Source organism: Anser brachyrhynchus, assembly GCF_964034855.1.
Source record: "Anser brachyrhynchus genome assembly, chromosome: 14".
NCBI classification, from domain to species: Eukaryota; Metazoa; Chordata; class Aves; order Anseriformes; family Anatidae; genus Anser; species Anser brachyrhynchus.
Window position 1 is genome coordinate 13,264,841 of NC_137709.1, and position 13,765 is coordinate 13,278,605.

General features: G+C 66.0%; 3 protein-coding genes across 11 annotated transcripts; all 3 read left to right on the forward strand.

Annotated features, from left to right (window-relative positions):
- The first annotated feature begins 216 nt into the window (after nucleotides 1-216).
- PROB1 (proline rich basic protein 1) lies at nucleotides 217-6,012 on the forward strand. Its single transcript, XM_080555285.1, has one exon. The coding sequence runs from the start codon at nucleotides 1,398-1,400 to the stop codon at nucleotides 5,676-5,678; it is 4,281 nt and encodes a 1,426-aa protein (XP_080411411.1). The 5' UTR covers nucleotides 217-1,397; the 3' UTR covers nucleotides 5,679-6,012.
- A 355-nt stretch (nucleotides 6,013-6,367) lies between these two features.
- Nucleotides 6,368-7,781, forward strand: MZB1 (marginal zone B and B1 cell specific protein). Its single transcript, XM_080555323.1, has 4 exons — nucleotides 6,368-6,672; nucleotides 6,847-6,953; nucleotides 7,059-7,163; nucleotides 7,235-7,781. Exons 1-4 carry the CDS (start codon nucleotides 6,478-6,480, stop codon nucleotides 7,419-7,421), a joined length of 594 nt encoding a protein of 197 aa, XP_080411449.1. The 5' UTR covers nucleotides 6,368-6,477; the 3' UTR covers nucleotides 7,422-7,781.
- A 6-nt stretch (nucleotides 7,782-7,787) lies between these two features.
- Nucleotides 7,788-12,489, forward strand: SLC23A1 (solute carrier family 23 member 1). Of its 9 annotated transcripts, none has more exons than XM_080555304.1 (15): nucleotides 7,788-7,919; nucleotides 8,387-8,449; nucleotides 8,554-8,661; nucleotides 8,744-8,901; nucleotides 8,976-9,064; nucleotides 9,146-9,213; nucleotides 9,287-9,468; nucleotides 9,580-9,700; nucleotides 9,790-9,946; nucleotides 10,104-10,251; nucleotides 10,461-10,566; nucleotides 10,646-10,775; nucleotides 11,035-11,178; nucleotides 11,546-11,641; nucleotides 11,718-12,489. In XM_080555304.1, exons 1-15 carry the CDS (start codon nucleotides 7,884-7,886, stop codon nucleotides 11,969-11,971), a joined length of 1,860 nt encoding a protein of 619 aa, XP_080411430.1. In that variant the 5' UTR covers nucleotides 7,788-7,883; the 3' UTR covers nucleotides 11,972-12,489. The 9 variants fall into 9 exon arrangements, with proteins under 9 accessions (XP_080411430.1, XP_080411434.1, XP_080411428.1 ...); XM_080555308.1 differs by having other exon boundaries at nucleotides 7,797-7,919; nucleotides 8,764-8,901; XM_080555305.1 differs by having other exon boundaries at nucleotides 7,878-7,919; nucleotides 8,254-8,449.
- The last annotated feature ends 1,276 nt before the right edge of the window (nucleotides 12,490-13,765 follow it).

Genomic DNA, 13,765 nt, shown 5'->3' on the forward strand with positions numbered 1-13,765 from the left:
ACGCGATGTAGGCGGGGAGGCTGAATGTGCAGGGGCTATGGGCGCCGCGCTGGCCCTGTGGAGCTAGAGGTGCCATTTTGGGGGGACCACCTGTGGGTAACGGGAACGCTGCGAGGCTTCTCCGGGGTGGGAAGGAGGCCAGGGATAAGTGGAAAATAAGAGTGAAAAGTAAAAAAAAAAATACTTCAAAAATCAATAAAATGTTCTTTATTCAAAACCATGGGCCAGGGTGTTAGAGGGAACTCCGAGTGCTGGGGGCGTTTGGCTCCCCAAAATGCCATCGGGGGCAAGCACCGGTGCTGGGTGCGGAGCACTGGGGCCTTGCCAAGGGGGAGAGCAGAAAATCCCCTCGGTGCTGCTGTCCTTCACCAGAGCTGGCTTCCAGGGCCAGGCCGCTTCCAATTAACTCCTGAACTCTGCGGGGATCCCGGCGGGCCGGGGCGAGGAGCTGCATTTTTCCTGGAAATGGAGGCTTTCGGCCTTTCTGGGCCTGCCTGACGGGGTGGGGGGGGCGTTGCTAGGAGACGGGGCCGGCGGCCGCCATTTGCCGCGGGGGTGCGGGAGATGGCGGCGGGCGCTGGGGCGGCACCGCCGGGCCGAGGGGGACGGGGACAGGGGTCGGGCCCGAGCGCCTCACGGGGAGCGTGTCCCGGTCCCAGCCCAGCGACCGGGCAGGGGCGGGTTAAGCGCCGGGCTGGGCTTCGTGGTCGCCCTTCGCTTGCCAAGGTTTAAATTTAGTCCCCACATGAACCCGGGCATCAGGTTGCTGGAGGCTGGCAGCGCCGCCACGCACCTGCTGCCGCCGCTTCCTTCAGAAATCCCCAAAAAGCCGCGGCTGACCCCGGCGGGGGCGGCCAGACCAGGCCGGGCACAACGAGATCCGCGCGCGCGCCCCCCGAAAGAGGCGACCGACACCGTCCTCCTCCGCTCGGTGCCTGGTTTGACTTTGCGCCTTGCCATCCCTCCTGGCTGCTTGCTCGTCGCTTGGGGGATGCTGGGGGTGCGGGGGGGTGGCACCACCTGGGGACAGGCTTTGTGTCCCCCCCCAGATGGGGACACAGCATCCCCGTGGGCACGCAGGGGATGGGGACGGAGCCACGACGCAGGGCCTCAGCCACCCGGTGTGCCACCGAGGGAGAGGAGCACCCAGCATGGCCCCGGCGGGGTCTGCGGGTCCCCGGTGGGCTCACGGCTGCGGGGTCGCGGTGGCACCGTCCCTACCGCAGACCCCTAAGCTGGGGGTGGCCGTGGCATTTGCACGCCGCCCGACACTTGGCATCGCCTCCCCCATGCTGGCGCCTGCTGCACGCATGTGATTGAGGAGCCAGGCGCCGCGGCGAGCAGAGCAGAAGGTCGAGCCTGCTCCCTACGGCGGCAGCACCGGGGCAGTCCCCACCATGATCCCCCGCGGCAAGAGGGACGCCGGCCGCCCTGCCGAGCTGCCCGGCCCCGAAGGCATCATTGAAGGACGTCGGTCTGTCTGGGAGGAGGACGGCCGCCTGTCCGTCCTGCCCCGCGACGACCTCCCCAAGAGCATGTCCGACTCCTCCGTCTCCTCCTACCACTCGGCGCTATGCTCGGAGACGACAGACACCTTCAAGGACTGCCTGGAGTTCCTGGAAGAGGAGGACGCGGGCCGCCACACCGCCACACCGCCCCGGGGTCCCCCTCAGGGCCCCCCGCCGCACGGCCCTGTCCCCAGCCCGCGGCTGGAGCGCGCCCGGCAGGCTCAGCTGTCCGTCACCGCTAAGAATAGCTCGGCGCCAGGGCGCGGGGGCAGGATGGGTCCCCTCCGCGGGGACCGGCCGCCCGCCGCTGCCTTTGGGGACCGGCCGGGCGCGGCGGCACCGGGGACGATGCTCGGCGAGGGGCGGCGGGCCAGGCGGAGCGGCGGGGCCAGCGACTCGGACGAGGCCGACGGTGAGGTGCGAGCGCTGACGGCCAGGTCCTTCCGAAGCCTCTCAGGCCTTCCCGGCACCCGGCTGGACATGTGCAGCTCCCACACCTCCTCCAGCCTCTCCAACTCGCTGTCAGAGGACGGTGGTGGAGGACGGCGGTGGGCAGCGTGCGGGGAGCCCCGGGGTGCCGAGCTGCTTGGCCTGACAGGGAAGGAGCTGTTTGAGTGCGTGGATGTGGAGCTAGAGAGCAGTGACGCCAAGAAGGGGCACGGCAAGAAGAGGACCGTCCCCAAACGGCAGATCCAGCTCAAGAGGAAGGAGAGGAAGGAGACGGGGTTCTTCCTGTGGGGGGATGCCTCAGCCCCCCAGCCGCTGCCCCCCACCAGAAAGGAGCCCCCAGGCAAGGGCAGAGCCGTTGGTGAGGACTTCAGGTTCAACTACAAGCAGTTCATGAAGACGGCCTCCCTGGACGACGCCTCCAGCAAGACCCGGATGGCCTCCAGCCTGGTGAAAAATGTCCTAGCCAAGAAAATGCAGTATGAGCAGTGGATTAATAAGATGGAGCAGAAATCGCTGAGGGGCAGCTCGACCTCCTCAGGGCTGTCCTCAGTCGGCACCGACCTGCTCGGGGATGGCCTGGAGGGCAAGTCCAGCTCGCTCTCCAAGTCCGACTGCAGCATCTCCGCCGAGGACATGCGGTGTCCTCGGGGCTGCGAGAGGCTGGGGACTGCCAGCACCACCCGGCCAGCCAAGGGGGTCGTGCTGAGTGAGGCAACAAGGGAGAATGTCTGCAAGCTGAAGACGACCTTCAACGAGCTCAACGAGAGGATGAAGTACCAGGAGGTGATGCAGTGCCAGCGCCTGCCTGCCGAGGAGCACACGACGGAGAGGACCCGCTACCGGCGAGCGCGCGCCTTGTTCGAAGGCTACGCTGGGGACAGGAAGGCGCTGGACATCACCCCTAAATTTGAGAAAGTGCAGAAGCCATGGCCCAGCTTGAAGCAGCGAGCCATCCGCCCCAGCAGGCCCGAAGTAGTCCCATTTGAGCCCAAAAGCTTGGCGTTTCCTGATGTGCCACCCCGGGACGTCTTCACATCCCGAGCGCAGGAGGTGAAGCTGGTGCCGCAGAGCCGGTGGGAGGAGAAGCCACCGCCAGCACCCCGAGAGCCACCGAGCCCCAGCACCCCTGCGGCCACCCCTGCTGAGCCGGGGAACAAAGGCAAGGTGCAAATCCCGCAGCCGCGGGACGTGCGCAAGCTGCTGAAGAGCAGCTACAGCCTCTGCTTTGGCACCACCCGTGGCCCCCGAGCCCCTTGCCCCGTCGGGGAAAGCACCGGGGAGCCCACGCCGCCATCCCCACTTGTCATCCACTGCACCTCAGTCTGCCGCCGTGAGCCAGCACCGAGCCTCATGCCGCCAGCGGACAGGGAACTGGGGACAGCTGGTGGCCGAGAGATGGAGGCAGCACATGCTGAGGGGACGGCGACAGTCACCGGCACCCGCCCCACGCGGGGCTCGCCCGTGCACATCACGAAAGTCCAGTCCACGCGGAGAGAGGTGGCTGCCACCGAGGGTCCCCAGCTCAGCCCTGCTGCATCCCCTGCGTGTCGCCAGCGGAGCGAGCTCAGGGTGCCACCGCGCGCGGTGAGCGGGGGGGACGCACACGTGGAGACCCACCTCCACGTCCTGGTTGGCCCACGGCCCCCGCCGGTGGCTGGGGAGGGCTCTCCGGCTCGGAGCGGCGCGGTGCTGCGGACGGAGAAGACCCTTGTCCTCCCACCACCACCGAGCCCCACAGAGGGAGAGGAGGAACACAGTCATGGCGTCACTGCAGGGGATGGTGCCACAGGGGACCAGCATCATGGTGGCAAGGACGGCCCAGGGGATGGCCAGGACGCCCGTGCCATGAAACCAGCGGTGAGAAGTGCGGTAAAGCCACCCACCAGCGAGCCGGGCGGCTGGCTGGCCTTGGCGGGGAGCCATGGTGCTGCAGATGGCACCGGCCCCGCTGTCCCAATTCGAGCGAGGGAGGCCGGCAACGGTCCCTCTGTCCCCACTGGGCCACTCCCCACCAGGCCACCAGACCGGAGGGAGAGCTGGGAGCACGTAACGAAGTGGCCGGGAGCCAGCGAGCCTCACCTTACCGCCGCCCCAGTGGAGAACACCAACTACTTGACAATTCCCGTGAAAGCCCCCAAATCCTCCCCAGTGCCAAAGCTGCCCTCGGCTCCCAACCCGGCCACCGCATCCTTTGGGGCTCCCTCAGCTCCCCATCCAGCCAGTGTGTCCTTTGGGACCCCTTCTGTCCCCAATCCACCCACTGCATCATTTGGGACCCCCATGGTCCCCAATCCACCCACTGCATCATTTGGGACCCCCTCGGTTCCTAATCCACCCACTGCATCATTTGGGACCCCCTCGGTTCCTAATCTACCCACTGCATCATTTGGGACCCCCTCAGTCCCAAATCCAGCCACTGTATCGTTTGGGACCCCCTTGGTCCCCAATCCAGCCACTGCATCCTTTGGGACCCCCTCGGTCCCCCACTCAACCAGCACATCCTTTGGGACCCCCTTGATCACCAATCCAGCCACTGCATCCTTTGGGACCGCTGCAGTCCCCACCTTGGCCAGCACATCCTTTGGGACTCCTTTGGTCCCCAATGCAACCAACTCACCTTTTGGCTTCCCGCCAGCCTCCAGCATGTCCTTTGGCACTCCCTCGGTCCCCAACCTGACCAACACATCTTTTGGGACTCCTTTGATCCCCTACCCAGTGAGCGCATCCTTTATGACCCCCTTGGTCCCCAATCCAGCCACTGCATCCTTTGGGACCGCTTCAGTCCCAAGGCTGGCCAACTCAACCTTTGGGACCCCCTTGGCCCCCAACCTACCCAGCGCACCCTTTGCGACCCCCTCTGTCCCCAAACCAGCCAGCTCATCCTTTGGGACCCCCTCGGCCACCAACCCAGTCCCTGCTTCCCTTGGGTACCCATCAGTCTCCTACGTGGCCAGCTCTTCCTTTGGGTCCCTGTCAGTCACCAGCCTGGCCAGTGCTCCACTGGGGACCGGTGTGTCCTCCCTGCCTGGTGGGGAATCCCTGTGGAGCAAACCCCTCCCCGAGCCCACCCGGCCCCGGCCCCCCGAGACTGTGGCCGCTGCAGTGCCGCAGCCCCCAGGCCAGCCGCAGCCTTGCCTGGAGGACGCTCCCCGGAGGACCGAGGGCTCCTCGCCAAGCAACAAGAGTGCACCGAGCCCCACGCGGCTGTTCAATCCCCATCCGGCCGCGCAACGCAAGATGCTCGTCGATCCCGACAGCGGCAAATGCTACTACATGGAGCCGCCGCGGCAGCCCCAGCTGAAAATGCTCTACGACCCCGAGACGGGGCAGTACGTGGAGGTGCTCATCCCACCGGTGCCCGTGGCATCGCATGCTGGGCTCTACCAAGCTCCCTTCAACCCCTTGCTCTACAGCGTGCCCTACGTGCCCTACAGCAGCTTCCCGGGGCTGCCAGCACCCGCGCCGCCCGCCATCCCTTCCCCGGCGCACCCCGACCTGCAGGGCCAGCTGCCGGCTGCCGAAAACCCCGGGGGCTTCCCCGGGACCTTCAGCCCCGATCCCAAGGGTGAGGGGCCACCCGCTGCTGCGGGGCCCGACTGCGGGTACCTGGAGAGCCTGTACTACATCCCCACGGGGATGCGGGCCAGCCCCGGCCCCGGCCAGCCCCCCGCCCGCGCCAGCCCTGCCGGCCCCGAGCAGGGGCCGCTGCCCCCCATGTGAGCCCCGGCTGCGGTGCCAGCCAGCATCGTCCCACCTGCAGCTGGAGGGCACCTATGTTTGTGGCTGAGCCGGTGATGGACCTGACCGGCTCCTAAAAGGAACGGGGGGGCAGATGGTGTTTTACCAGCACCTGGCATCCCTGGTTGGGTTCTGAAGTCATTCAAGGGAGCACGGCCACGGCTGGCAAAGGGACCAGGTGCATGGCCCCCGCCTCCCCCTGTCCCCCGGTCCCATCCCGAGGGCTGCGCGGCGGGGCGATGGCCAGGGGCACCCCGGCTATGGCATGGACTCCTTAAAACAGCAATAAAAGTGCTGAGCCAGCATTAACCCTGCATTCCCATGTCCGTGTCGTCTGTAAAGGGGGTGCGGGGGGCCCACGTGTCCCATTTTGGGGACGTTTTGAGCAGCGGGGCAGAGGCTGTGGATCCCACAGTCCTGGAGCAGCAGCAGGGATGAATTTCCATGTCCAGGGGTGGGACCCCAAATCCTCAGCCCTGGAGAGTTTTGGGAAGGATTTGGGGGAGACAAGGACAGGCGCAGGCATCGCAGGACTGAAGTAAACCAAAAAACAAAAAAAAGAGAGGGCAGATGTTGGGGATAACCCATGCAGAGCTCCCCCTCGGCAGCCCCGGGGATGGACAGACAGATGGCAGCACGGCCGGGCGGGTGTCGCGGGGCACGTCGGCCGGATGCAGGTGCACCGGCCGCGCATCAGCACCCCGGGGGTTTATAACGCCTGCGTCTCCACCACTGCACTTTCGGCATCACTCGCCACCCCTCCAGGCCCCACGGCGGCAGGATGCGACCCGTGCTGGCGGCGTGCATGGCCCTGAGCCTGGTGGCGGGGCCAGGGGCCGGGGATGGGTGCCAGGACCCCCCGTCCCCATCCTTGTCCCGCTCTGTCCCCGCGCCCCAGCTGAGCGCCGAGGAGCTGCACTCGCCCCACATGCCCGAGTCCCTGCGCTGCGACGCCTGCTACGCCATCGCCTTCCAGGTGGGCACCGGGGACGGGGGGCACCCCGAAACCACGCTGGGACAGCCATGCCTGGCACCTCACCCAGCGCTTTTGGCTGCTGCTGAAGGAGGGAAAAGGGGGAGGAACGTGGGAGCGGGGGGTCACAGGGGTGGCTGCCATCACCGGCCGCTTTCTGCCCCATTTCTGCCCCAGCTGGAGGAGCAGCTGAGCAAGGCGGAGGCGAAGCTGGGCAGGAAGGCGCTGCGCGAGTCCGACTACGTGGAGGTGCTGGAGAGGAGCTGCTCGCAGAGCTGGGAGCTGTGAGTGGCGTCCTGCCCCCTCCAAGTGCCACGGGGTGCTCCTGCACCCCAGGGCCACCCACCACAGCAGGTACAGACCCCCAACCCCGTGTGTCCCCCCCACAGCTACGGCGTGCAGGAGCTGAACGGGGAGAAGCGGCTGACGGGGCCGGGGCTGCAGAGCCAGCAGCCCCTGAGCGTGACGATGATGGGGGGCCCGTGGCCCAGCAGGTGAGGGGCGCGGGGCTGGCGGGGGGGTGACAAGTGCCACACCGCACCCTGACACTGTCCGCTCCTTGCAGGCTGGCCAAGATGTGCCACAGCTTCGTGGGTGAGCAGGGCGAGGAGCAGCTCTACGGGGCGCACCGACGAGGCCCCTCGGCGCTGCGGGAGCTGCTGTGCCACGGCGAGAAGGGGCCCTGTGCCCCTCCAGCAGGGGGCAAAGCGGGGCGCCCGGCCCCCCCCAAGGTGCTGCAGAACGAGCTGTAGCCCCTGGCTCAGCCCCGGGGCCTTGGGGTGCCGCCACCGCGCCCACGGGTGCAGTTAATGCTTAATGCCCCAGCGACCTTTGGAGCCGACTTCGTACCCACAGCACCAGGACACGTGCGACGGGGACGCCGAGGGAGGTGGTCACCACCCCGCTGTCACCGGCCACCACCAAGCTGGGGACACCGCGCCGCTGCTCGTCCCTGTCCCCATCGCAGTGCCGCGTCCGCGGGGACATCGCCGGTGGCACCCGGTGCCCCGTGCCGCCGACCCGGCCGTTACTCTGTAACCCGCCCGCTCTAATGTTTTACCAAATCGGTGCTAACGGCGGTGCCAGCCCTTATTAAAGCAGTTAATCGCTCATCCCCTGCTGCCGCTGCGCTCCTCAGTTTCACAACCCGCGGACTAAAGTCCTCCTCGTCGCCATAAAAGACACCGTGCGGTGACATCCCTGCGCCGCCCAGGATGGGGACCCACTCGGGAGACCTGCCCCAGCCCCAGGTGACCGCGGCTCTGTCCCCATCCCCCTTCGCCCTGTCCCCATGGCCGGGGACATAGTGGGGGGAAGGAGGCAGGGGGGAGGTGGCACCCTGAATAGCAGCCACCTCGGGGCTGAGAGCTAGATGCAGGTGGCAAAGGATGGGGGAGGAGATTGAGGGGGGTTGGTGAAGCCCAGGACCAAGGGGACACACTGGGGACAAGGTGGGATGCTGCAGCTGGGACTCGCCGCCTTCCCAGCACCTGTGGGATGCTGCAGGGCCCCCCAGCATGGTGGGGACCCCAGCGGGGTTTGTGCATTTGGAACGCCCTGCTGCAACGCCAGGTCTCAGAGCAGGGGGCCCGCAGCCCTCCCGGGGGTGGCCGGGCGATGTCCCTGCGTCCCCAGTGTCCCCAGGAGGCCACTGCCCCGTTCCCATGGCTCGCCCGGCAGGATGCTGACCCGCCTGCTGCCTCTCCCTGCCTGCCAGGACGCCAGCCCGGCCCTCGCCCGCGTCCCCGCCGGCCGCCCGCGTCCCCACGGGATGGGCAGGGTGAGCACCGAGCCCCCGCGGCACCGTCCCCATCCCCGAGGGCTCCTGCGGGGCTGGCAGCGGGGACAGCGCTGCCCCTCCAGCTGTGCCCCCCCGTGCTCCAGGGCCCCGCGGTGGATGCCGCCCCCCCCCCGGCCCGGCAGCAGTTCGACATGCTCTACAAGATCGAGGACGTGCCCCCCTGGTACCTCTGCATCCTGCTGGGCTTCCAGGTACGGTGCCGGCCCCAAACATCTCCCAGAGGCACCCCCGGTCCCTGCTGAGTGTGTTTCCCCCCCCCCGCCATGCCCCCAGCATTACCTGACCTGCTTCAGCGGCACCATCGCCGTCCCCTTCCTGCTGGCCGAGAGCCTGTGCGTGGGCAAGGACCAGCTCACCGTCAGCTACCTCATCGGCACCATCTTCACCTGCGTCGGCATCACCACCCTCATCCAGACCACCGTGGGCATCAGGTAGGGGACGTCCCCTCCGCCGCCGGGACCCCGTCCCCGTGCCGCTGGGTGCAGGCGTCCCCTCTGGTCCCCAGGCTGCCCCTGTTCCAGGCGAGCGCGCTGGCCTTCCTCGTCCCCGCCAAGTCCATCCTGGCGCTGGAGAAGTGGCGGTGCCCACCTGAAGGTAGGGCTGGATGGTGCTGGTGGGGGGGACACCGGCTCCTGGCGGCCCCTGGGGCTCACCTCACCCCTTCTCCATCCCCAGAGCAGATCTACGGCAACTGGACGCTGCCGCTCAACACCTCCCACATCTGGCAGCCCCGCATGCGAGAGGTATGGCTCGGCCCCCCCCCATGCCCACCCCGGAGCCCAGGACCCCCCCTCACGTGTCGCCGTCACCCCGCAGATCCAGGGGGCCATCGTGGTGTCCAGCCTGGTGGAGGTGGTGATCGGGCTGCTGGGGCTCCCCGGGGCGCTGCTCAGCTACATCGGGCCGCTGACCGTCACCCCCACCGTCGCCCTCATCGGCCTCTCCGTCTTCCAGGCCGCCGGCGAGCGGGCCGGCTCGCACTGGGGCATCGCGGCGCTGTAGGGCCGCGGGCGTGGGGGCTGCGGGCAGGTTTTTAGGGCCCTCGCACCAAAGCTGCGGGTGGCACCAGTAGCATGCCGGTGGCCCTCAGGGAGCTCTGCCCTCCCCAGGTCCATCGTCCTCATCGTCCTCTTTGCCCAGTACCTGAGGAACGTCACCGTGCGCCTGCCCGGGTACCGCTGGGGACAGGGCTTCGTCCTGCTGCACGTGCAGATCTTCAAGCTGTTCCCAGTAGGGGCACGGGACTGGAGGGGGGGGCTTTTGGGGAGCAATGCCAGGGGCATCTCCATCCCCATGCGACACCCGGCCGCTGCCCGCAGATCATCCTGGCCATCATGGTGGTGTGGCTGCTCTGCTACCTGCTGACGCGCACCGGCGTCTTCCCCAGCAGCCCTGAGGAGTACGGCTACAAGGCCAGGACGGACGCGCGCGGGGAGATCCTCTCGGTGGCACCCTGGTTCCGTGTCCCCTACCCCTGTGAGTGCCAGCACATGTGGGTGCCCCACGGCCATGCCATGGGGACGTGCACCCTTGGCAGGGTGCAGGGAGCAGGCACAGCATCACCGGAGAGCACAAGGGGTCCCCACCGGGAGTGGTGTCAGGTCCACAGAGCGGTGGCGTGTCCCCTTGGCAGGTCAGTGGGGGCTGCCCACGGTGACCTCGGCGGCCGTGCTGGGCATGTTCAGCGCCACGCTGGCCGGCATCATCGAGTCCATCGGGGATTACTACTCCTGCGCGCGGCTGGCAGGAGCGCCCGCTCCCCCGGTGCACGCCATCAACAGGTACAGCCATGGGGACAGGGACATTGCTCTGTGCCCCAGCAGGTGCTTTCTGCCTGCGCCTGGCTCCAAATCTGCACCCTTGGCCGCTTTGTGCCTTGGTTCCCTGGTGGTACCGGGCCTCCTCCTCCTCCCCACCGCCATGTCCCGGCACCTCCGGGTACGTCCCCACCACCCACCCCAGGGGACGTCCCCTCCCGTTCATCCCCCAGGGGCATTTTCACAGAGGGCATCTCCTGCATCATCGCGGGGCTGCTGGGAACCGGCAACGGCTCCACCTCCTCCAGCCCCAACATCGGCGTCCTGGGCATCACCAAGGTACCGCCCGCACCCCGCGCGGGTCCCCAGCTCGGCGCGGGGACAGCCACCGCCACGCACTGCCCCTGTCCCCGGGCAGGTGGGGAGCAGGAGGGTGATCCAGTACGGCGCCGGGATCATGATCGTCCTGGGGACCATCGGCAAGTTCACCGCGCTGTTCGCATCGCTGCCCGACCCCATCCTCGGCGGGATGTTCTGCACGCTGTTTGGTAACTGAATGCTAAAGCGGTGTCGGGCCTTTTCCCTGGGGACCTGGGTGCTGCGTGCGTCAGCCCAGCTTCAACCGAGGAGCCTGAGGGACACGAAGCTGCGGATGAGATTTGAGCTGTGCCGAGGGCGGCAGCTGGGTCGGAGCGAGCTTTGCCGGCTGTGCCGGGCCCGGCAGCGCGGGGCTCATCCCGCACCGCCCGCAGCCTTGCTCCCACCAGCGCGCCCCGAAGGCAGACGCAGCCATGTCTCTGCTTGCAGGCATGATCACGGCCATCGGCCTCTCCAACCTGCAGTTCGTCGACATGAATTCCTCCCGCAACCTCTTCGTGCTGGGCTTCGCTATGTTTTTCGGGCTGACGCTGCCCAACTACCTGGATTCCAACCCCAAGGCCATTAACACAGGTACCCGCCCTCGGCTAAAAGCCTTTTTCGTGGTTTGCCACCAGCACGTTCCCAGGTGAGGGTGCTTAGGGTGAGCAGGGCAAAACTCTCTGTCCATACGTCTTAATGTCAGACCCTGCTCTGCTCACCAACCCACAGTGTTAAATGCATTTATAGGGAAAAAATATGACTTAAATGGGACAGTAGCTCCAAGGTAGGATTTACATAGATCTGAAAACTCAATGAACCTCAAAGTGGTAGGGGAGAGCTTGCACTGGGCAGTGACCCCTCGAAGCACCATTTGATCAACCTGGGATGCCACACGCGAGATGTCCCCACCGCTCCCCGCTGTGCCCATCGCCCCGGCTCAGCCCCTGCCCTCCCGCAGGCGTCCCCGAGCTGGACCAGATCCTGACGGTGCTGCTGACGACCGAGATGTTTGTGGGGGGCTCCATCGCCTTCATCCTGGACAACACCATCCCGGGTAATTAAAGCGGGCCGGGAGCCGGGGGGCTCGGTGCGGGCGTGCCGGGGTGCACGGCGGCTGTGCCTGCCCACAGGGACGCGCGAGGAGCGGGGACTGGTGCAGTGGAAGGCGGGCGCGCACGCCGACAGCACGTCCTCGGCCAGCTTGAAGAGCTACGACTTCCCCTTCGGGATGAGCGCGGTGCGGAGGTGCCGCTGGCTGCGGCACGTGCCCATCTGCCCGCTCTTCACCGGGTTCGGGTTCAGCTGGCGGCCGAGGAAAAGCCACGCGGCGGCCGAGGGCGCGCAGGACGGCGCCGACGGCCTCGTCGTCTGCACCAAGGTGTGAGCGGGACCCGGTGCGCCTCGGGCCCCGCTGCTGGAGGGCACGGGGTGGGGAAGAGCCGAGCCGAGCGCCTGGGGTCGCACCAGGCAGCATCGCTGGGGGGCTGCGAGCATCCCCCACGGCCAGCACCAAGGCTTCTTTTGCTTGTCCTGAACGCGGGGCTGGGGGAATTTGGTTGCCTTTTGGGGACATCACTGGCTTGGCTTTAGCTAAATCTAGTGTGCAGAGCCCATCCTGGGGGCTCCTGCAGGTGGTAGAGCTCCCCAGGCGCCGGCCTCAGCACCAGCAGCTCCCGTGCGATTGCCCCAGCTCGGCCTCCCGCTGGCTTGAGACATGTTCAAAGCTTTGCTGAAGCCCGTCAGCTCTGATCAGAGGCGCTGGGACCGGCCAGGGCCAAGGGTTTTCACACCACGCCCTTGGCCACGGCAGGGCTGCACAGCGGACACAGTTGGCTCTGTGCTGGGTACAGCGATCAGACCGGTCTATTTTAAGATTCTGCATTAAAAAAACATCCAAACGCACTTGCCCCAGGCAAGTTTGTGTTGTTTGTGTTTTTGTGTTGTGTGTTTGTGTTGTTTCCTGCACCATTCCCTCGTCCCTTCTGCATTTTCAAGGCTTCAGAGGTAACCACCCTGCAGGGGTGCTCACAGCAGCCTCGATCCCAGCCACCAGCAGGCTGCTGTCAGCGAGCTGCCGCCCGGACCCCAACACAGGGCGATGAAATCGGGCACAAGCTCTCAGCAAAGCCCCCAGTCAGACACCTGCACACACCAGTGCTGGCCCTCGAGCAACCCTGGTGATCCCCGCTGCATGCCCAGAAGGCGGAGGGCAACATCCCGGTGACAGCCAAGCCCAGCTTCTGGGCTCAGGTTGGGGTTTAGCACCAAAACCCAAAGGTGAAGGCAGCGCTGGGCTACCCAGACATGGCTGTGGACTCAGGTGGGAGCTGAGCACCGCGACAGCCGCTCCCTCCCTCCCACCCCACACAGAGCACGAAGAGCAAAGGAAAATTCACAGGTGAAGATAAGGGCAGTTTAATAAGTGAGTAAGTTTAAGTGAAGAGGGAAAGGGGGTAGGAAAAAAAAAAGAAAAAAAGAAAAAAAAAAGAAAAAAAAAGAACAAAAACCATGAAGACCCAAGTGATGCAAGTGCAACGACTCGCTGCCTCCCAGGGGCACGCTGGTGCCCAGCTGGGCTCAGAGCAATGGAAGAACCTCCCCGCCTTCCGCCCCGTCCCAGTTTTCAGGGTGAGGGCGATGCTACGTGGCGTGCGATATCCCTTGGCCAGCTGTCCTGGCCGAGTCCCCTGCCAGTGCCTGGCCCACAAGAGGTGTGGGCTGAGCAAGGAAGAGAGAAAGCCTTGAGGCTGTGCGAGTACCGGCCTGAACCCGTGTGTTATCAGTGTTGTTTGGGTCACAAACCCACAACAAAGCACTCCGGGGACTGCTATGGAGTTAACTCCACCCCAGCCAGACACAGCACAGACAGCAAACAGTTCGGACCCAGAGACTCCTAAAACGCAGCAGTCAGCACTGCTGACTTACTGCACTGGTTTCAGTCCAGGGCTGATGCTGAGAGCAAGGGATCGCCCCGAACACCTCATCAGGAGATGAGCTCCTGGCTGAGAGCAGCCCTGTGGCACCTTCCCCTCTCTCACCTGCCGCCTACAGGATCCCTGCAGACACTATCAGTAAATTCAGCTCTTTAATAAACCTCTCCATATTATGCAGTTGCCTGGGATGAAAACAAAGCACAAAAACAAACCACGGCAAGCCTGGCTGTTTCTCACCACGCTGG